Source organism: Phoca vitulina, unplaced genomic scaffold (assembly GCF_004348235.1).
Source record: "Phoca vitulina isolate PV1807 unplaced genomic scaffold, GSC_HSeal_1.0 scaffold32, whole genome shotgun sequence".
Classification (NCBI taxonomy): Eukaryota; Metazoa; Chordata; class Mammalia; order Carnivora; family Phocidae; genus Phoca; species Phoca vitulina.
In genome coordinates this window covers 10978500-11001254 of record NW_022589735.1, presented here as the reverse complement: position 1 = coordinate 11001254, position 22755 = coordinate 10978500, and the positions used below count along the sequence as shown (strand labels likewise).

General features: G+C 35.7%; 1 protein-coding gene across 3 annotated transcripts in view; it reads right to left on the bottom strand.

Moving 5' to 3' along the window:
- FBN2 (fibrillin 2) overlaps positions 1-22755 on the bottom strand; it is a 247723-nt gene that overhangs the window by 148363 nt on the left and 76605 nt on the right. Inside the window, exon 7 of one of the 3 annotated variants that reach the window (XM_032425314.1) lies at positions 19811-19936. The exons of 1 other annotated variant lie outside the window; for it this stretch is intronic. In XM_032425314.1, coding sequence (XP_032281205.1) covers positions 19811-19936 — 126 coding nt within the window. Of the gene's footprint in view, positions 1-18077; positions 19791-19810; positions 19937-22755 lie in introns of those variants that run through there. One more of the 3 variants, XM_032425316.1, reaches the window with a different exon arrangement.

Sequence of the window (22755 nt, the reverse complement as noted above, 5' to 3'; positions counted from 1 at the left end):
TATTCTCAGAGTATAGATGTGTGTCAGGAACTCAATAAATATTTTTCTGGATGAACTCTGGCACAGTATGCCCTCTGGGCATGGCACCTACAAAGCCTCAGGATTTTATGGATATCTTGGGAAATCTCCCAGTGTTGAGGGTCTCCCAGCTCTTGCCATCAATCCTGGGATACCTCCTCTTTCTGGCCACCTGCAATTCTCCCATCAGCCCCAGATTTCTGACAGTTTATCCCCATGCTAGGGTCAACCACCCTATAGGAGTCCACGTAGGCAGACACCATCCCAAGACCACATAACCCATTTCCTTTCTATGAGGTCCTCGCCTGGCAGATGGAAAAATGCATCCTTTGCCTTTCAAACTCAGGAAATGCAGAACTGAGGCTTTTCAGAGATGAGTCAGGCTCCACTGATATTCGTCCTTCCAAAACTCTAGTTCATGGAAAACACTTTTCAAAAAAGATCCTTACTACTGTTCTCTTCAACCTCTTTAGGGATCTTCTCTTTTTACACAGCCTGGAGGTGAGGGATGAGTCATGGAAGGCAGAAAAATCTTTCCTTCCTCTTTTCCCCCTTCTCCTCTTCCTTAGCTCACTCCTGTTGCTCACAAGTTATGCAAATGATAAAGACAGCAGTTACATATATTATATGAACAATCCAAAAAGAACAACACAATGAAATTTTAATTACCTTCTTAAAGAGAAGAGTCTAGAATACATTATATTCATGAGATCCACACATTTCTTGACTCCAGGCAGAAATATTAATATTCAATTAACTAGCCACTACAAATAGATTATATATACTAGTACAAAAAAGGATTTATATAAGAAGCAACACTGTATTTTGTGAATAAAGACCAAAAATATTCCATCTTGAAACTACAAGGAAAATAAACATACAGAAAATATTTTTTTTTTAATATATTTTTTTTTTTTATTTGTCAGAGAGAGAGAGAGAGCATAAGCAGGGAGAGAGGCAGGCAGAGGGAGAAGCACGCTCTCCACTGAGCAGGGAGCCTGATGTGGGACTTGATCCCAGCACCTTGGGATCATTACCTGAGCCGAAGGCAGATGCTTAACTGACTGAGCCACTCAGGTGTCCCCAGAAAATATTTTAAAATATAAAATCAAACTTCAACTAAATGCTAGAAAGCTATACTTCCTGTTTTTTTTTTATACATGATGAAAAATATTCTTTCTATCATGGTAAATTAAGGCAAAATAGTCCATGTGGGAGGAAAAATTATGATAATCTAATTGTGAATAGCTGTATTCTATGAGCTTGTTAAGTTGAATTAATTTTCTAAGCCTACAAGGAAATATTCACAATATGGTTTTACTAAAGTATTGGATGAGAATTTTTTTAGCAAACTTCAAATGTTTTCTATTACAAAATATCTTAAAGGGCCTCAAATCTATTGTGCTTATAACCCAACAGAACGGGAAAGTAACCTCCGATATTTTTTCCAAATATCATTGAGAGTGCTTTCTTATATGCCTTCATGGTAAAGCAGAACGTACTTACGTCTAAGCATACAGCAGTAATTTTATAAAGAATTTGCTCATATTTTTGTTTCTTTGAAAAATTATATTTTAAAAATAAGATACTGACTACAATAGCATGCTTATCCCTTTTCTTAAGTGCTACACTGATTCATGTCCCACATAGAACAGAGGTAGAGGCATCAGGGTAGAACCTGGAATGATGTTAATGATGTTCAGAGAATTTTCTTTCTTCTAATTTCAGAAACTGTCAGTTTTCTAACTGCAGTCTAGGTGATAGTAGACAAGATTAGAAAAAAAGCAGTACTATGAAGAAGGGTAGGAAGAATAGAAGGTAATAACTGAAAAAAGGCAGACCTACAAAGAAATATAATAGAGCTATATTTATTTTAATCAGAGTGGGCAGTTCCTTTTCCTTTGGAACTCTCTGACAAACACAATGGCAACCCAGAGTTCCTGTCTGGACTACATTTATTTTTGGAAGTCAAACAGCTCTCTGATGGTAATAATAATAAATCTTACAATGTCACTTCCCAAACTCTAGTCATTAAGGAGACACATTTCTATACCTATGCGATATCCTTGAATCACCTATATCACTTTTTACTTAATACATTTCTATATATGTACTCATTTTAAATAGTTAACATGAAAGGATTTTTAGACTAGCAAAAATACTCTGTATGACACTATAATGAGGTATATATGCATTATACATTTGTGCAAACCCAAAAAACATACAACACTAGAAGTGAACCCTAATGTAATTATGGACTTTGGGTAATAACAATGTGTCAATGTATGTTCATCAATTGTAACAAACGTACCACTCTGGCGGGTGGGGAGGGGATGTTGATAAAGGGAGACACTATGCATGTATTGAGTTAGGGAGTATATGGAAAATCTCCGTACCCTCTTCTCAATTTTGTTATGAACCTATCACTACTCTAAAAGGATAAAGTCTTTATAAAAATTTAGTATTAACTTTGTTCTAATCAATAATATTTTCAGGAATAACATCCATAAACACACAGTTTTGACACACTAGTTATTTTTTTCTTAAAACTTTTTAATATAACTATTAAAATAAAACTTGTTTGTCCATGATCTGTCACCTAGCCAGTCACTAAGAAAGTAGCTGCAAAATTAATAGGGGAGAGACTATTTGAAATAGGGCAAGAATAGTGATAATGAACAATAGGGCGTGGCAAACTATACCCATTGCCTGTTTGTATAAGTAAAGTTTCATTAGAATACAGCCACACTCATTACTTTATGTATTTATTATCTAAGGCTGTTTCTGCACCATGGTGGCTAAGCTGCGTATTTGCAACTGAGTGACTTCCATGTCCGAAAATATTGATTATCTGGCCCTTTAGAGAATAAGTTTGTCAGCCCCTGACCTGGAAAGGATCTGCATTTAGAGTACCTCACAAGTGTCTTGAGGAGTGGGCCTTAATTCAGAAAAATGAAACTGGAAAAATAAAAACACAAAATCTTTGGGACAAAGCAAAAGCAGTTCTAAGGGGGAAGTTTTAACAATACGGGCCTACTTCAAGAAACCAGAAAAATCTCAAATAAACAACCTAACCTAACCTAAAGGGGTTTGAAAAATAACAATAAATAAAGCCCAAAGCTAGTAGAAAGAAGGGATTATAAAGATTAAAGCAAAAATAAATGAAATAGAGACTAAAAAAAAAAGAAAAGTAGAAAAGATCAATGAAACCAAGAGCTGGTTCTTTGAAAGTATAAACAAAATTGATAAACCTTCAGCCACACTCACTAAAAAAAAAAAAAAAAAAAAAAAAAAGAGAGAGAGAGAAAGAAAGGACTCAAATAAAATCAGAAATGGAGGAGAAGTAACAATTGGAAAACAAAGGATTATAGGAGAATGTTATGTATGTGAATTATGTAATATAGTTACGAGAATTATATGTCAACAAATTGGACAACCCAGAAGAAATGGATAAATTCCTAGAAACATACAATCTTCCAAAACGGAAACAGGAAGAAATAGAAAACTTGAACAGACTGATTACTAGTAATAAAATTGAATCAGTATTCAAAAAACTCCCAACAAACCAAAGTTCAGGACCAGATGGCTTCACAGGTGAATTCTACCAATATTTAAAAAGAGTTAATACCTATTTTCCTCAAACTATTCAAACACACTGAAGAGGAAGGAAAACTTCCAAATTCATTCTATGAGGCCAGCATTACCCTGATACCAAAGTCAGACAAAGACACTACAAACAAAGAGAATTACAGGACAATATCTGTGATGAACATGGATGCAAAAACCCTCAACAAAAAATGAGCAAACCAAACTCAACAATACACTAAAAAAATAATTTTCCATGATCAAGTGGGATTTATTCCAGAGATGCAAGGATGGTTCAATATTTGAAAATCAATCAATATGATACATCACATTAACAAGAGAAGGATAAAAACCAAATGATCATCTCAACAAATGTAAAAAAAAAAAGAAAAGCATTTGACAAAATATAACAACCATTCATAATAAAAACTCTCAAGAAAATGGGTTTAGAGGGAACAAATCTCACCATAATAAAGGCCACACATAAAACAAGCCTATAGCTAATATCACAGTCAATGGTGAAAAACTGAAAACTCCTCCTCTAAGATTAAGAACAAGGTAAGGATGTTCACTCTCACCAGTTTTACTCAACATAGTCCTGGAAGTCCTAGCTGCAGCTATTAGACAAGAAAATAAATAAAAGACGTCCAAATTAGTAAGGAAGAAGTAAAACTGCCACTATTTCAGATGACAGGATACTATACCTAGAACACCCTTATGTTTTATTTTTTTTTTAATTTTTTAAAAATATCTTTTTTTTTTTAAGATTTTATTTATTTATTTAACTGACAGAGAGACAGCGAGAGAGGGAACACAAGCAGGGGGAGTGGGAGAGGGAGAAACAGGCTTCCTGCGGAGCAGGGAGCCCGATGCGGGACTCGATCCCAGGACCCCAGGATCAGGACCTGAGCCGAAGGCAGCTGCTTAACCAACTGAGCCACCCAGGTGCCCCGACCCTTAGGTTTTAAACCAAAAAACTATCAGAATTGATAAATGAATTCAGTAAAATTATAGGACACAAATTAATACACAGCAATCTGTTTGATTTCTATACACTAATAATGAAGTAGCAGAAAGAGAAATTCAGAAAGCAATCCCATTTACAATTGTACCAAAAAGAATAAAATATGTAGAAATAAATTTAACCAAGGAGGTGAAAGACCTACTCTGAAAACTATAAGTTACTGATCAAAAAACTGAAGATGACACAAATTAATGGAAAGATACACCATGCTCATGGTTGGGAAGAATTAGTATCATTAAAATGTCCATACTACTCAAAGCATTCTAAAGACTCAAGGCAATCCCTATCTAAATATCAATAGCATTTTCACAGATCTTCAACAAATATTCCTGAAATTTGTATGCAACCACTTAATAAGACTACAAATAGCCAAAGCAATCTTGAGAAAGAAGAAAAGAATTGGAGGTATCACCATCCCAGATTTTATGATATACTACAAAACTGAAGTAATCACAACAGTACGATACTGGTACAAAAACATACAGGTCAATGGAACAGAATAAAAACCCAGAAATAAACCCACACCTATCTGGTCAATTAATTTATGACTTGATTGGAGGAAGCAAGAATATACTGGGGGAAAAAGTCTTTTCAATAAATAGTGTTGGGAAACTAGACAGCTACATGCAAAATGAAACCAGTCCACTTTCTTATACCACACACAAAAATAAAGTCAAAATGGATTAAAGACCTAAATATGAGACCTGAAACCATAATATTCATAAAAACACAGGCAGTAATTTCTTGGACATCACCCTTAGCCACATATTTATGGATATGTCTCCTCAGACAAGGGAAACCAAAACAAAATTAAACTACTGGGACTATGCCAAAATAAAAAGCAAAGGAAACCATCAACAAAGGAAATGGCAACCCAGTGAATGGGAGAAGATATCTGCAAATGATATATTTAATAAGGGGTTAATATCAACAATACACAAAGAACTTATACAACTCAACACCAAAAAACAAACAATCTGATTGAAAGTGGTCAGAGGTCCTGAACAGAAATTTCTCCAAAGAAGATCTATGGATGGCCAACAGATGCATGAAAAGGTGCTCAGTGTCACTAATCATCAAAGAAATGCAAATCAAAATCACAGTGAGAAATCATCTCACACCAGTCAGAATGACTAGTATCAAAAAGACAAGAAATAACAAGTGTTCATAAGGATGTGGAGAAAGGGAACACTTGTGCACTGTTGGTGGGAATGAAAATTGGTACATCCACCGTGGAAAACAGTATGGAGATTTCTCAAATATTGATAATAGAAATATCACATGACCCAGTAATTCCACTACTGGGTATTTATCCAAAGACAACAAACAAAAACACTCATTCAAAAAGATACATGCTTATTGCAGCATTATTTACAATAGTCAAGATAGAGAAGCAACCCAAGCGTTCATCAACAGAGAAATGAACAAAGAAGAGTGGTATATATACACAATGGAATATTACTCAACTATAAAAAAGAATAAGATTGAAATAAGTCAGATAAAGACAGATACCACATGATTTCACTTTTATGTGGAATCTAAAAAACAAAACAAACAAACAAAAAACAGACTCTTAAATACAGAGAACAAACTGGTGGTTGCCAGAAGGGAGGTGAATCAGGGGATGGGCAAAATAGTTCAAGGGGATTAAGAGGTATAAATAAGTAAATAAGTCAAGGAGATGAAAAGTACAGCATAGGGAATATAGTCAATTATATTGTAATAATGTTGTATGGTAACTACACTCATCCTGGTGAGCATTGAGTAATGTATAGAATTGTGGAATCACCATGTTGTGCACCTGAAACTAATCTAACACTGTGTATCAACTATACTTGAATTAAAAAAAAAAAGTGAAACTGGAACTCACAGTATTCTGGTGAGGTTAATGTAACAATGAAAGCCCAGTATGTCATTTGGGAAACTACCCTCAAAAACGCTTGCACACTCCCTGTAACAGAGGATTGGAAAATGAAGGTCTACATACAATTTTTAGGTTAAACTGAAACACTAAAGGATATATTACTTTTGTGATCCTCTTTTCTGTCCTGTTTTATTATTGACTGACAAATAATATTGATTTTGCTGAATCAGATGCTTTACTGTAATCCTTGATACAGATTAAGAACTAAATGAAAAGCTGTTTACTTCTAATGATAGAACTATTACAGTATTCTATCACAAGTGGGAGAAGGGAAATTTTGATTTACAATCACATAGCCCTGGTAGCATTTCCAAGAGTTTGGAAGATGAAATCTTATAGCTAAAGAACATGTTTATGCTTCAGATAAGCATCAACTAGTTAAATCAAGTCACACTAAATTTAGTATGACGGTATACAGATGTTGGTAAAAATTCCCAAATTGTCTTTTGCCATTCACCAGAATTTAGCCATGCTAGAATATACAAACCCACAATCAGCCTGGAATTTGTCCTATATGTGTTGCTACTAGACTAGGACAAAAATATTCCTCAGATAGTCTTCATTATCAAACTGAAAAAGACATGTTAATATGGGAAATATGAAACCACAGCCCACTAGGAAAACCAAAGCTTACAGAAAACACAGCAATTCATCTAATGTACATATGATGACATTAAAAGAAATGTGCTCATACTATAACTAAATTTGTTTATTTTTACTTTTGTGTCCTTGAAATGAGGACTATTTAAAGTAGTTGTCTTCTGTATAAACAGCGGGTACTTAGATAAACGATCTACCTGACCATTGGATGAATACAGCAGTGGCCTCCAGCTACAATTTTCAAAATCACTGACACTATCCTTAAAATTAATTGTACTAAAACTTAGCAAAGGCAAAGTATAGATGAGAAACACTATTCTGAACTAGAGAGGAACGCATTAAGAAAAAGAGAGAGTCCTAGTTTGGGACTAAGAAAAAAAAAAAGATAATTCAAGCATGATCTCAGCTTTATTTACATGTTTACTAAATGAAAGCACCTATAAGAAATTAGCAGCCCATAAATTTTTTCTTAAATTCGTCACACATTTTTCAATGCCTGGGTAGCGAATGACACATACTACAGAAGGTCAGTAAGTAACAACACTTGGAAGAAATGCAGTCCTGGGTCTAGGTATTATATTTCAAGTTTTGCTACATTTTTACCTGACTACGGCAGGATACTTCTTTAGAGTAGACTAATTTCCTTCAGGCACTGAGCCATGGTAATTTGTGAGGTAGCTTTTCTTTCTCTCTCACTTTTTTTTTTTTTCAATAGAAGCCGAAGATACACATCCAGAATATTATAAAACTAGCATTTTGTTTATTTTGGTCTGCATTATAACTTTTCCATTTCCATTATGAAACGATTATTGGTTAAGTAAAATGAAGAAATAAGGAGGCATATTTCAGTTTATAGCTTTTTTTCCTAACGGCAAAGTTCAAAACGTTCATCTGATCCTTTCAATCCAGGGTAAAATAGATTTTTCTATCACCAACACACACCCAATTTTAAGTCTCTGAGAAAGGTGTTTTGGAGGCTCTCAATTTTTCCAGTGATCTTCAGCAGAAATTGAACTGCAAGAAACATGTAAATTACTTTACCATGCCTTTTTGTCATCTTTTTTTAAACCAAGGATTTAAATATACAATGGCACTGAGGAAATAATATTGGTTCCCCCACCATTTGGGAAATTTTTTCTGAGTCCACTAAAATGCAATTTCCTGACCATTGTGTTATGTTAAATAAATCTAGTCCTCTGGGTCTCAAATGTCCATTTCTGTAATTTGGGTGGAACCGAGGCTAGGGAAATAAAACAGGCTGGCACCAAGTCAGGAATTAATGGATAATCTTAAATCCCCAGTTCCATGTTCCCTCTTCATGACGATGGATTTGGGTCCATTTAATTGTTTACTAATACTTTCATCAGAATAGGCAACTACATGCTTTAGTGGGTCATTTTTTTTTTAAGAATTAAAAGAACTTTTTTATAAGAAACTGTACTAAAAGTCGTAATTGAAATGTTATATTAGAACTTTTACAATTATTTTTTAAGATCTCAAACCACATGATTTACTGAATCTTTTACAACTTATTTGCGCTACCACTGCCTTCTTTAAAGATTTTTATTTATTTATTTGACAGAGACACAGCAAGAGAGGGAACACAAGCAAGGGGAGTGGGAGAGGGAGAAGCAGGCTTTCCGCAGAGCAGGGAGCCCGATGCGGGGCTTGATCCCAGGACCCTGGGATCATGACCTGAGCCGAAGGCAGACACTTAACGACTGAGCCACCCAGGCGCCCCCCACTGCCTTCTTTAAAAAAGACCGCAAGTGCCAAATGCTTTATCTTATATAATGCTTGTAAAACGCTGACCCACAAAAGACCATCATTATCTCTATTGTAGAGATGAAGGCACTAATTTGCTCAAGATTAGACATTTTGCTCATGGTGTAGCTGGAGCATAGACCCTAACGTTTGGGTACTAAATCCTGGGCTATTTGGCCACGGAGTCTCTCTCCGCCTATTTATTTTCTGAATTGTACTTAGAACATACACTGCCATTTCTCTCCACAATGTATTCTTGCTATTGGAAGAAAAACTTTAAAACATCAATCGTTTAATAAAATGTGATGTGAATATTCCTAATTTTGATTCACCACCCCAAGTTACACGCTAAAGAGTATCTTTTTGTTGAATGACTTTCTTTCGGAATATGGATTTTTCACAGACTTCATGTTCATAACAATGATGTTACCCACTGTGTCTCAAATAAAGAACTCTTTCTCCTCCAGGCTTTCACAGAAAACTATGTTTGCCACTTTCCATGTAGACCATTGTGTTCAGGTTGAAATTTAGGGAGTGAGGTCACTTCAGGAACTCCCTGATTAAGGCTGTCAAAGTAGTGTCCAAGTTATTCAATGCAAGTGTTTGAATAGTGGAAATCATTTGTGGGAAGAAACTAAAAGAGTTTAGGCTGGCAACTTCTGATTAATATACTAGCAAGTGATATGTGCTAATTTTGCCTCAAATGTCAGCTCTGGGCTGCTGTCTGGCTGTCTCTCTGGATGCCTATCACTCTTCCCTACTGGTCGCACTTTCTTAGAAGTTCTGTTTTCCATATATGAAACACACAGGGGCTTTCTAAGAGTCAAGCCTGGAAACCCCACTGCTAGCCTGGTACCTGGGCAGTATGTCCTTCCCAAATGGGTTATAAAAGCACAAATGCTGCAGATTTCCATTTTAGATTTTAACTCTTCATATATATGCTCCAAATTTCTAAGCTACTCAATGCTCTGCCTCCCAAGCATCATGAAAAGTAGATTCCTTAGTGCAAAGCACTTTTACTATCGATTCATCTGATTACAAGCAATTGTCTATTTTACAGGGAGAGAGAGAAAGACACCAACCCCACTGGATGTCACTTTTGCTTAGCACAACAGGAAAGCATGACAAGTTGAGACAAGCTTTGATTCTCCAAAAAGAAAAATTATGAGAGGCATTGTGCAAAGTATCTGAAAATCAGATTATGAGAACCTGGTTGGGCAGTGGGCGTTACAAAGAAGAGTTGAAGACAATGTAGTTTTAGGCAACAAGATATCACAAGGAGATAATCAAAAAGAAGTTTCCATTATTGGCCCTGTGTTAAAAAAAAAATCCTTAATTTTGTTCCTAAGGACAAAAGCGTGCAGAACTGAGAGGAGGAAGGCTGGGGACTAAGAGCAGGTTAGCTCAGGAAGATGAGCTTTAGCAATCTTTGCCAGTTTGTTAGCACTGCTCAGAATTAATCTTGTTCTCAAGGAGGTATTTATGTTGTTACAGGATCCATCCCTTTTAAGGATATGTCTTAAAAATAAAGATTGAATACCGAAAACTGCAGTCAAGATAATACTGTGCTCAAGAGTTGGTAATGTTTAGTACCTGCTTTGGGGCGAGATGTAAATAAATTGTAATATTTGCAAAACAAAAATAAACAAAAAAGATATGGGAATGTTTGCAGTGTCTTTACTTCTCCTGTATGATTTCTTAATCTGTATAATGAGCCCAAAACCACATGGAAGAGAGCTCAGGATTAATCTAGAGGATTGAGTTAGCCCTGTGAGCCAGGGTAAAACCACTGATCACTCAGCAGACGCTTCTCAACCAATCTAGGGGGCGGGCTGGCTAACACACAGGCCTGGGAAGAGGTGAGGGTCACCCTAATTGCAGAGTATTAGGCTCTCTGGTTCCCCATCTGACACCGAGCAACAGCAAGTAAAGCAAGGCTCTAATCTACTACTGCTGCTGTGACCTAAGCTACTTACACAAACATCAATCATAAGAGAAATGTAAGTAAGTCACCTTTCAGAAATAAGTGGATCAAAAAAGAGGGTAAATATCTCTCTGAAAAACCAAAATGGCCCTGACTCCATCGTGCAGCTCTGTCCACGCTGAGCAAAGGAGGGGAAACGCTGGGCTCTACTTTGAAGGAGATACGTGGGACAACAGGGTCCAGAGTATATGTGTCTGCAAGTATGCTGGCCAATATTCACAATAGGAAGAACCAGAGAACGACGGCCACCGGGGGAAAGTGGATGAACACACTAAGGTATATCCGCATAATGGGAAAGAATGGATTATTCACCTTAAAAATGAATTAGAACAACGTGCAACAGTACAGATGAACTGTAGCATCATAATATTAAGTGAAAAGAGTAAGTTCCACAAAGTATTAAGCCTTTTATTGTAGTGTTTAAAAAACTGAAATCACAGTAATAATAATAAATGGAATATCTACAGGTGTAATAAAAGAATCTAAAAAGAAAAGAAAATGTGGAGTCCTGGCTTCAAAGTGATAGTTATGTTGTAGGAGTGGGGGTAGGTGGGGAAGCACCATGGGTACATGTGGTTGTCCTGGTCCCACCTTTTGTTTTTTGTGGTTTTGTGGGTGCATATTATATTAATGAAGATATTTAACTACATAAAAGCAGGCTATGAGTAAAATAATAATGAGAATATGTCATGAAACAAATACTATGATTAATGTAATTGTGTGCACCTAAGAAAGGGACAATACACACACTTACACACACAGAAATATGTGGGTCTGCGCGTACACGTGTATTTTTGAGAGACAGAGAAGAATCTCTGAAATAAACAAATGCAAATACCACAGGGTAGAGAGAAATTGGATCGTTTTCTACTTTGAAAGTCCTAACCCGCCTCATTGCAAAGGAGCAGCCTGTGTTTTGAAACCTAATTTCACTGGGCCATGCAGCTCATTTGCAGCTGATCACCAGAATTCTACCAGATTTTTATTTAAGATGATTTAAGAACAACATCTCCTTTCTTCACAATATGACTATCACATACATTCTCTTAAATAATACTTGTATTTTGGCCAAAAGCAAATTATAATCAGCTTCACTGTAATTACCATCTTTGACCTACCTCTCCCATACTATTTTACTTCTATTTCTAGTCGTCAAACATATTTCAATGAGATTTTTTTCCTGAACAGCAATTAATGAGAACCATTAAAATAAAATATATTTCATTCAATGTTCCTAAATATTTATTGATTTACTAGTTTTTTTTAGATTTTATTTATTTATTTGACACAGAGAGAGAGAGAGAGAGAGCACAAGCAGGTGATGCAGCAGGCAGAGGGAGAGAGAGAAGCAGACTTCCTGCTGAGCAGGGAGCCTGATGCGGGGCTCAATCCCAGGACCCTGGAATCATGACCTGAGCTGAAGGCAGACGCTTAACCAACTCAGCCACCCAGGTGCCCCTAAAGTAATAGTTTAAGTGTAATTCTGCTCAAACCCCAGATTTTTATTTCACACTGGATAAGGATTAGATTTGCATCTATTGTCTGCATGGTGGCATGGAACATGGACATGCTGAGTGTTCCAGGGACAGAGGTTGCAATGCCCCAGGACTAGGGTCTAACAGGTTGTAATGCACTGTTCCAGTCAACCACGAGGGAGATAGTAGTTCTGCTAAAGGAATTTGTTGAGAGCTTCACAAAGAAAGTAACTAAGCCTGTTTTTCACCTTCTTCTGTTTTTAATTTTTTTAACAAATAATATATTTACATGGTTAAAAGTCAAAAACTTATGCTAGAACACTCATTGAGAAGTCTCTCTCTTTTTTAAGATTGTATTTATCTATTTGACAGAGAGAGACAGCGAGAGAGGGAACACAAGCAGGGGGAGTGGGAGAGGGGGAAGCAGACTTCCTGCTGAGGAGGGAGCCCGATGCGGGGCTCAATCCCCTGACCTTGGGATCATGGCCCGAGTCGAAGGCAGACGCCCAATGACTGAGCCACCCAGGTGCCCAGAGAAGTCTCTTTTCCATCCTTTTCTCCCCCAAAATATTTTTACCCTCAAAATATTTAATGATGCATATTTTCTAATATCCTTCCATGCACATTCTATGCATACACAGGCAAACACATGCACACACAAATACATTCTGTGTAAATGAAAATGTTTTACAACTTGCTTTTGCCATGTAACAGTATGTCTTAATCATACTTTTAAATCAATATATAAAGTGTCCACAATGTCTTTTTAAGGATGAATAGTTTCTAACTCATAATTTAATAGGTTTACTGTCATGTATATGTTACTATATTTTCCTATTACAAAAAGACAGGAGGGATAATCTTCTAAGTCTATCATTTCTTGATTGAGTACAGATAGGCTAAATACTTTGAATTAAAATTTATGGGTTAAATGTTAAATACATTTGTAATTTTGACAGATAATTCTAAATTACTCTCTACAGAGGTCATGCCAATTTTATACTTTTATCAGGAATTTATGAGAGTATCTCTTTCCCAAAACCTTCACTAATGCAGTTTTACATTAGAATTTTGCTCTTATCAAAGTTTATAGGTAGAAATGATATCCCATAGTGTTATTGTGTACTTTCTTCTTCTAAGTAAGGGTAAGTGTGTTTTAGTGTATTTAACAGTCACTGGTATTTCCCCTGTCAATGGACAGTTCATGTCCTTGAACATTTTTATTGGATATTTTCTGACTCATCTGTAGAACTGATGTATTAGAAAAATTGGTCTTTGTCTTACAAGTTGCAATTTTTTTCAGTTTATTATTGTCTTTTATTCTTGCTTGTAGCAGTTTTTTCTTCTTTTACTGCCATGCAATTTATATTTTATGTAGATGAAATTACTGATCTATACCTCCATAGCTTTAGGTAGGGTAACATACTAAATAATGCTTTTTCAGATCTAAGACAATATAAAAATTCTCATGATTGTTTTTACTTATATCTTTGGTTCATTTAAGATGAATCTTCAGTTCTAAAGTCATGGTGAATAGGTTATTTTAGCATAGTGGTATGGAGTAAATTTTCATTTTAATGAACAAAAACTAGAGCAAAAATCCATTGACTAAATATCTAATATATCACTCATGAAAGGCAGTAAAACATATGTTAGAGAGAAAGGTTAAGTTTTTCAAGAATTAGCCCCTGTGGGCTAATCTTCCTAAAGGTTCTATGGAAAACTGCTACATCTGAGTGCTTAAAATGGTCAATCCTGGTAGAGGGCTGAGATGGTGGATCTGGGCTGGAGCCAGTGAACTGTAGGTCATACATTTGCAATCTCAAGGCTTAGACCACTGAACCCTGATGACACAAAGGGAAGGTTTCCCATTCATGAGGACTGAAGTGTAGAAACAGGCCTGGAGGTCAAGGTTCCAATTTTTTCAGCCTTGATCATATCAGAGGAGAGAGACCATGCTATTTCCAATCACCCAAACTCCAAAGCCAGTGCTAAGATCACTAAACTGGTTCTAATTCTGCCTTTGCTGGATTGCAGGGCACTACCACATAATGCAACAAGTAAAGAGAGAACCATAATCTTGTTGCTGCTGCTGACTCCATGAGCTTCCTCCTGTAAATGCAATCTGTGGGCTGGGTTATGGGCTGCCAGGTCATCCTCTTGTGTTCACTCAACGGCTCTGGCTGAGTGAAAACTCAAGAAAATCTAGAAGGGTAGACTCCTGGTTCTGTAGTTTCTAACCCACCTAACTTCGACAAAGTTATTTAGCTTCTCTGTGCCTCAGTTTCCTCATCTGTACAGTGGGTTAATGATAGCAACCAACCTCACACCACTGTGTGATGATTTAATAAGAAAACCCACTTATGGTGGTGTTGTCTATAATATATTAAATGCTCCATAAATATTAGCTTTTATTAACATACTTTGGTGTGATCTATACTCTGTCAGCAGTCAGACAAGAAAAATAAATAAAATACAATATAATAAGTGATGTGATAGAGGAATAACTTATTTGTTATAGGGCAGAAAGCAGGCTTGAGTTTATGAGACTGGGCTTTCTTATTTAAGGGAGAGAGAATCTATTTTTTAATTATAATGCTGTAAATTTTATTTATTTATTTATTTATTTTTTAGATTTTATTTATTTATTTGACAGAGAGAGAGACAGCAAGAGGGAACACAAGCAGGGGGAGTGGGAGAGGGAGAAGCAGGCTTCCCGCGGAGCAGGGAGCCTGATGCGGGGCTTGATCCCAGGACCCTGGGTTCATGACCTGAGCCGAAGGCAGACGCTTAACGACTGAGCCACCCAGGTGCCCCAATGCTGTAAATTTCTTTTAAAAAGGATTTGAAAATGATACTTCTGTGGTTTCTAAATTGATGACCTAAAAAGTTTTATGTGTTTCCAATATTTACAATCTGCCTACTTAAGTATCAATTTTAATATGTAGTTTTCCTTTTGGACAACAGTCAATGAGTTTATTATTTATTTTAAAGTTAATACGCTTTTGGTAATATGAGTAAAAGAAAGCATTTTTCAGTTTGGGACAGAAGTTTATTTTCCATGGTTTATCAAAGCAGAGTTGGAACAGCAACTAAAGATACTGTGCCAACAAGTTTCATGATTTCGTGAGCATAAATATATTTGTTGTCACAAATCTCCAACAACTAAATGCTGTGGTAATGGAACAAAGCTGAAGACTTCTTCAGAATAAATTGCAAACAACTATTTGACATATAAAGAGCCACTGAAGGGAAGCTTCCCAATACAATGATGTTATTTTCCTGCCTTCCAGTTAAGCCAGGAAAGAATAACTGCAGCGAAGAATGTTAAAGAAGGTATAGTCTGAAAGAGGGAGGTCATGCAAGGACATCTGGCACCTAATTGTGCTTTCTCCAAGTGGACCAAAATTCAAAATAACATTTTATCATAAAAATAAAAAATTCTGGACAGCATTCTAATATACAATTTCATATTATATTGATGTGTGCTACTTTCCTTCCTCATTTAAATTAAATGGATATTTGGATGAATGAGTCTCTGAATATAGTAACTGAAGAAAACTTCTCTTTGGATGTGAATAAATAGTTTACTCCACCAACAAATAATTTTCTCCACTGTACAACAGAATGAGGAAAAGATTTTGGAGCCAAACTGGCCCAGGAGAATTGACTTGACTTCAGTAGGCCTGAGAGGCTTAACTGAATCTGAGACCCTAAATGAGTGAAGGGGGAAAATAACGGATTCTGCTTTAGACAGACAGACAGACAGACAGACACACACACACACACAGAAATGAGCATTCCTCTTTGTTCTGGGCTCAGATTCTCAGATAGGAGAATCCACCCAAACAATGATACAAAACAAAAAGAAGTCTCAATACAGATACTTGGTCATGTGTTTCAGACATTAACTCAAGAGATGAATGCTGCCCCACCATTTTTTCTCACTTTATTATAAACTATATATGTCGAAACTTAAATTTTCAGCAGAACAAGCCTTTCAGGATACGATTTTAGCTATGAAGATATTCCAGTGAACAAGCAGAAGACAGTAATTTCTTTTAAATACAGAGGGAAGGTCCCTGACTCCATAAGTATTACTTGCAGATGAGCAAAGAGGAGTAATGACACAAAGATCTAAAAATGCCAAACTGCACTTACTACTTATGCTCTTTGTCTTTGAATGGTAACCAGAGCAAAATAAGATTATTAAGGAAATGAAAAAAAAATCAGGTGAAGGAAAAATTCCCATAATATGGGACACTGCCCTCTTTCCAAATACAATTTTAACTCTGGTCCTACATTTTACCTTTCTTTTTGGACACTCAACCCACGTCAAGGAAATTAAATTATTATCCACCATACTCCCAATTACTCAACATATATTTTTAGGAGCTTGCGATAGATATAGCAGGAACAGTTCCAGGCTTGAGGACATGGCAATAAACAAGACAGAGTTTTTGCCCTCAAGGATCTTACCCAAGTGTTGGGAGTGAGATGGTCAACCAACAGATATCCACCAAAAAAAGAGTAACACAATTTTTTAAAGTTAATGACCTCACTTTGCTGCTAATGCTGCCACCATTTCCCCCAAATGACTCAGATTCAAAACAGTGGTTAACTTTCTTATTTCTGAACAAACCCAGAAACTTAGGCTGAAAAAGATTTTAGAAAATTTCACTGCTGTATGAACAGAAATCTAATATGCGCCATAAGAGAAACAGAAAGGTCATCATTTTCATGTAAATCTTCCAATACTACTATATTTTATGTTCACATTGTAATCTACATAGAAAACTAAAATATCTTACCTTTGACAGTCGGTCAAAAGTAATTGCTATGGTGACATTTTTATTTAGGGCAAATACTAACTTTAAATTTATGTCAACATTTTTACACTGACACTGTATAAACCATACATAAACTCACTATAATTCAAAGCTGTCACTGAGTGCAGCAATAGTTTACAGTCTTTCCAGATACATCATGCTACCAATTACAATAAATAGTTTTATGTAAGGAAATACCACTTGATCTTTTACATAAAAGAACACTATTACTTAAGGAAAATTGGTAATCGTTACTTTTAAGACATATCCAAATAAATATGACTTACACACAAAGTAAAGGCTTCATAAAACCTTTAGTTTTCAAATTCTAATCACCACTTCTTCCAATTCTGCTATTCCCACCAATCCCAAATATTAAATCACATAATTCTTTCTGGGCAATGGCTAAGTGGATTTGGCTGCCTGGGCAGGAAGTAAGGAAGGAGAGGACTGGATTCAGGCTCTGGGTGGCGCCTACATTACATCGACAGCCCCCTTTACTAAAGAACACAGACAAGTGTGAATAAAGAGTTGCACTGTCTCCCTCCAAACTCTGCCTTGGCTCTATATGTTGTTTTGATGAAATGTGATGTGGAAAAGGCTCATTCTATTTTCAACTAAGAAGAAATACATTGTCTGATGATTAATGGAAATGTCACAACCACTTTCATCAGTCAGTGGCTGTGCCTTCTCACCTACTATCAAACACTGTCTTTGTTCCTAAGTCTACCACCCTTGGATCTAGTCTGGATAGCATTTCAGAAGTAAAAAGTGAAGCACAATGACAAAAGGTTGAGCCATATAGAATTAACCCCCAAAGAGGCCAGGAAGGAAAATACAGGCAGTAGCAAGGATACAGCAGCTTAACCCAGACCTTCTGCAAGTCCCCATCTCACTGGTCCAACTGCTGGGCTCACTTAATTTTCCCATCTTCCAAGTATTTTTCTTAACCTTTCCAATGTAAGCAGACTTTGGTTATCGATATTATATTTAAATGGCATAAGCTGTACAGACATTCTTCCTAGGAGTTTCAGAGCATTGGTGGTTCAGTGGTAGAATTCTCGCCTGCCTAGGAGTTTCAGAGAGAATTTATTAGGTCTTTAATATAATTAGCCACACTTCATTACCTTTTCTTTTGTGGAAGCATGAAATTAAGTTGAAAAAATGTAAATTGTATATAATTATGATGATTAATTTAGAGTAGACTAGAAAGGCAGTAAGCCAAATAGAAAATATAGAATGATACATGTTCCCTGGGTTCATGGAATTATGATTTCTGGTGTTGGAACCATAGCATGTACTTACCTCTACCTCCCGTCCAAAAAAATAGTTCGTATTCCTGTTTGTCTTCTATAATTAAACTTTAGATTTTACCTTTTCCCAAACTGTTTTTTCTACAGAGAGGGACTAAACTTTTTATAACCAAGCAACAAAAAATAACCCCCAAATACTGCCTTTTAGAAAGGAAAGAACAGAAGACTTAACTATGTACACTAAAAGATGATTTTAGTTACTGAAGGTAAACAGGCCTAAATAAACTTGTGACGGTTTCTTCACAGGAAGCAATTATAATATGTATTTGCTGCTTTTAGTTTACTCAACTCAGAAAATGCTCCCAGATAAAATCATAACAGGCATATGAAATCAATTTCAGATTTACTGAATTTCCCATGTAAGCTCAGATTCACATTTTTCCACCTCAGGTAAGCCAGACTGCCAAAAACAAATTTCTGGAATAATTTTTTTTCTAAACTTTGAGTAGATATGAATGCTTATGTCACAAAAAAATGAAAATAGATATAGTATTTGCCTTAAAAAAATTACCTCAATGGGAATAAATTGATTTAAGTAATCATTCTACTGGAAGTATCAACATTATTCTAAGTATCCATGTTAGGAAAGCTAGACACTTTTAGAAGCTTCTTGAATTTTGTAATAATGATAAAGCTTCCAATCACACATAAATATAGCAAGTGATTTTATTCTATATGAGGAATGCTTATGGAGTTCATATTTCAAAATTATATTCAGTTCACATTCAATATTATAATCACATTCCAGAAAATTATTTTTTGATATGTATTTGAGTAAGCTATTCTTTCACAGAATACCTGTTGCAGTAATTTCCAAATTCTCTCTGAGTCAATTATACTGGTTTTTTCATTTGGCAGGCAGCCGAGAAACAATATTCAATACAAAATTCCAAATACTTATTTAATAACATAGGACAGAGTGCCAACTTCTAATGCATCACTTTATGACGGACACTGTACTTCACTCAGAATTTTAATCTTTTGATATAATTGTGTAAGTCAATTGGAAAACCACTTTATTAAGGAAAAATATAAAGGGCTGATGACTCCCATTCCCACTACAACAGAGAAACTGAGTAACAAACCCCTTGTAAAATGTTCACTGGCTCTTTCCAAATCAAACCCATTAAACACACAAACCGATACAAAACCACTCTAACATCTATGCCTTCATTCTCCCATTAAAATAAAGAATTGTAACTATGATTGACTTCTTCAAAATTCTAAATGAAGTTATGACTTTCTGGGATTCAGAGCCATCAGTAGACATGTCCCTCCAAATGCAGACACTTACCTTCACATTTCTGAGTAGTTTCACTCTGCTTATGACCAGCAGGGCATTTGCACTCAAAAGAGCCCACGGTATTGATGCAGTTTCCTCCCTGGCATATCCCAGGAATCGCCTGGCATTCATCAACATCTGCAAGAAGAAAGCACTGTGAACAAAGATACCCCTACCTTCCAGAATATCTACACCTATTTCTTCAATGTAATGTACAGAGAAAGATCAGTTGTTCTCAAGAGCATGGTGTAAGGGGAATTGGGACCACTTTGTAGGCATACATTTTAATTCATATTAATCATGTACGGTATAGATCTCATTTGCATTGTTATTTTCTCTTGGAATTTTATTTTTTATTAAGAAAATCCAACCCTGTTGTGCGGAAAACCAATCTCTTGCTTTGATTTCCTGCAGAACACTTCTGGATGTTTTCACTCTCCTGGTGATGGGTGCTCAGGCTACGTCCATCTTCTTCTCACCAGCTCAAGGCATGATAAAATCAAAGTCTCTACCATGTCTCTTTATGGAGTTGGGTAACTATGGACTGTGTAAACTCAGAAACTCTTAATCCCTTTGCTGTAGACCTGGAGCAGAATTACTATATCACAGAGTATATATATATACCCAGTATGAATAAACAGTGCCCAACAGTCGAAATGCCTTCATACCACTGGCAATCCATACACCTACAAGTAGTTCACCAACCTCTATTGTCCATGAGGATTCTTGTGGGGTCTTTTTTCCCCTCCCGGCTAACACATGACATAAATATCCAAAATCCTAATTTTCTTTGGTCTAATAATTGTAAAGGGATATTAATTCTAGTTTTCACTTCTCTAATTACTAATTACTATGTGTGTTAGCTTTCAGATTTCTTCATCTGAAAGTTGTCTGTATCCCTTAAACAGTGTTATATTGAATTTGTCATATTCTTTTTTTTCAAGTTTTTATTTAAATTCTAGTTAGTTCACATCCAGCTTAGTTTCAGGTGTAGAATTAAATAATTCATCACTTATATACATCACCTGATGCTCATCACAAGTGCACTCCTTAATCCCCATCCCCCATTTCACCCATCTCTCCACCCACCTCCCCTCTGGTAACCATCAGTTTGTTCTCTAGAGTTAAGAGTCTGTTTCTTGGTCTTTTTCTTTTCCTTTGTTCATTTATTTTGCTTCTTAAGTTTCACATATGAGTGATATGGAATTTGTCTTTCTCTGAATGACTTATTTTGCTTAGCATAATATTCTCTAGCTCCATCTACATCGTTGCAAATGACACTATTTTGTTCTTTTTTTTTTTTTTTAAAGATTTTATTTATTTATTTGACAGAGAGAGACACAGCGAGAGAGGGAACACAAGCAGGGGGAGTGGGAGAGGGAGAAGCAGGCTCTCCGCAGAGCAGGGATCCCGATGCGGGACTCGATCCCAGGACCCTGGGATCATGACCTGAGCCAAAGGCAGTCGCTTAACCGACTGAGCCACCCAGGCACCCAACACTATTTTGTTCTTTCTGATGGCTGAGTAATATTCCATTGTATATATATACCACTTCTTCTTTATCCATTCATCAGTCAGTGGACATCTGGGCTCTTTCCATAATTTAGCTATTGTTGATAATGCTGCTATAAACACTGGGGTATATGTACCCTTCGAATTAGTAGTGTCATACTCTTTTTCTAAATTTAAAACTTTAAACATGGCAATTATCTTCTTCATTCTTTAAGCTATTAGTTTTATCCATTTAGGAACCAAAAATCTTAATATTGACGAATGAAATCCAAGAAACTGTAATAAAGATTTTCAGACAAATAAAAGTTAAGAGTCCACAAGAAATGTTAAAAGAAGTTCTTTAGCAGGAGGGGTGTCTGGGTAGCTTAGCTGCCTAAGTGTCCAACTACTGATCTCAGCTCAGTCTTGATCTCAGGTTCGTGAGTTCCAGCCCTATGTTGGGCTCCATGCTGTGTGGAGCCTACTTAAAAAAAAAAAAGTTCTTGAGGAAAAATAAAAATGAGATGAAAATTATGGTCTACACAAAAACCAAAAAAGCACTGAAAATTTAGTAAGCATGTTGATAAATTTAAAAGACCTATTTGTTATTTTTAAATAAACTTAAAGATAACTGGTTGTTGAAAACAGCAACAGCAAAATAATAGTAATGTATTTTGAAGATTACAAAATGCAAAGAAGTAAATAGTATAACCACAATAGCTAAAGGATTAAAGGGGGAAAGAAAAGAATACTATTGTAAAATTATTACATTATAAGTCAAGTGGCATAATATTATTTGAATACAGACTACAGTAAGTTAAATATGTAAAGACAAACACTAAATTTTGTAATTTTAAATAAAACTAACATTTTATAATGTTAAAGAGATAGAGCTAATGATCCAATTATGGAGATAAAATGAAATACTAAAATATACTCACTCTAATAGAGGCAGGCAAAAAGGGATAAAAAATGGATGGGACAAAAAGACAAGAAATAGTAAGATACAGATTTAAAATCAATAATATTGATAATCATAGGAAGTGTAAATGGTATTAGTAATTCAATTAAAAAGGCTGAAATTGCCATAATTGATTTTTTAAAAAGATGTAATTTATTTTGCTTACAAGAAACCCACTTTGACAGAGATAGCTTAAAAAGGAAAAGAATGAAAAGATGTATCATGTACTCAATCAAAAGAAAGCTGAAGCGGCTAAGTTATTGTACAAAGCAGTCATCAGAACAAGAACCATTACCAGAGATACAGATGGATATTTCATAATAACAAAGGGGTCAATTCATTAAGAAGACATAATAATGTACAAGGTGTATATGCTGATTAAAATGTTAAGCACCCAGAACAGAAAGTGACGGACCTGAAAAAAGAAAGAGACAAATCTACAATTATAGTTGGACATTTCCATATTCCTTAGTAACTAACAGAACAAGTAGACTGAAAATCAGCA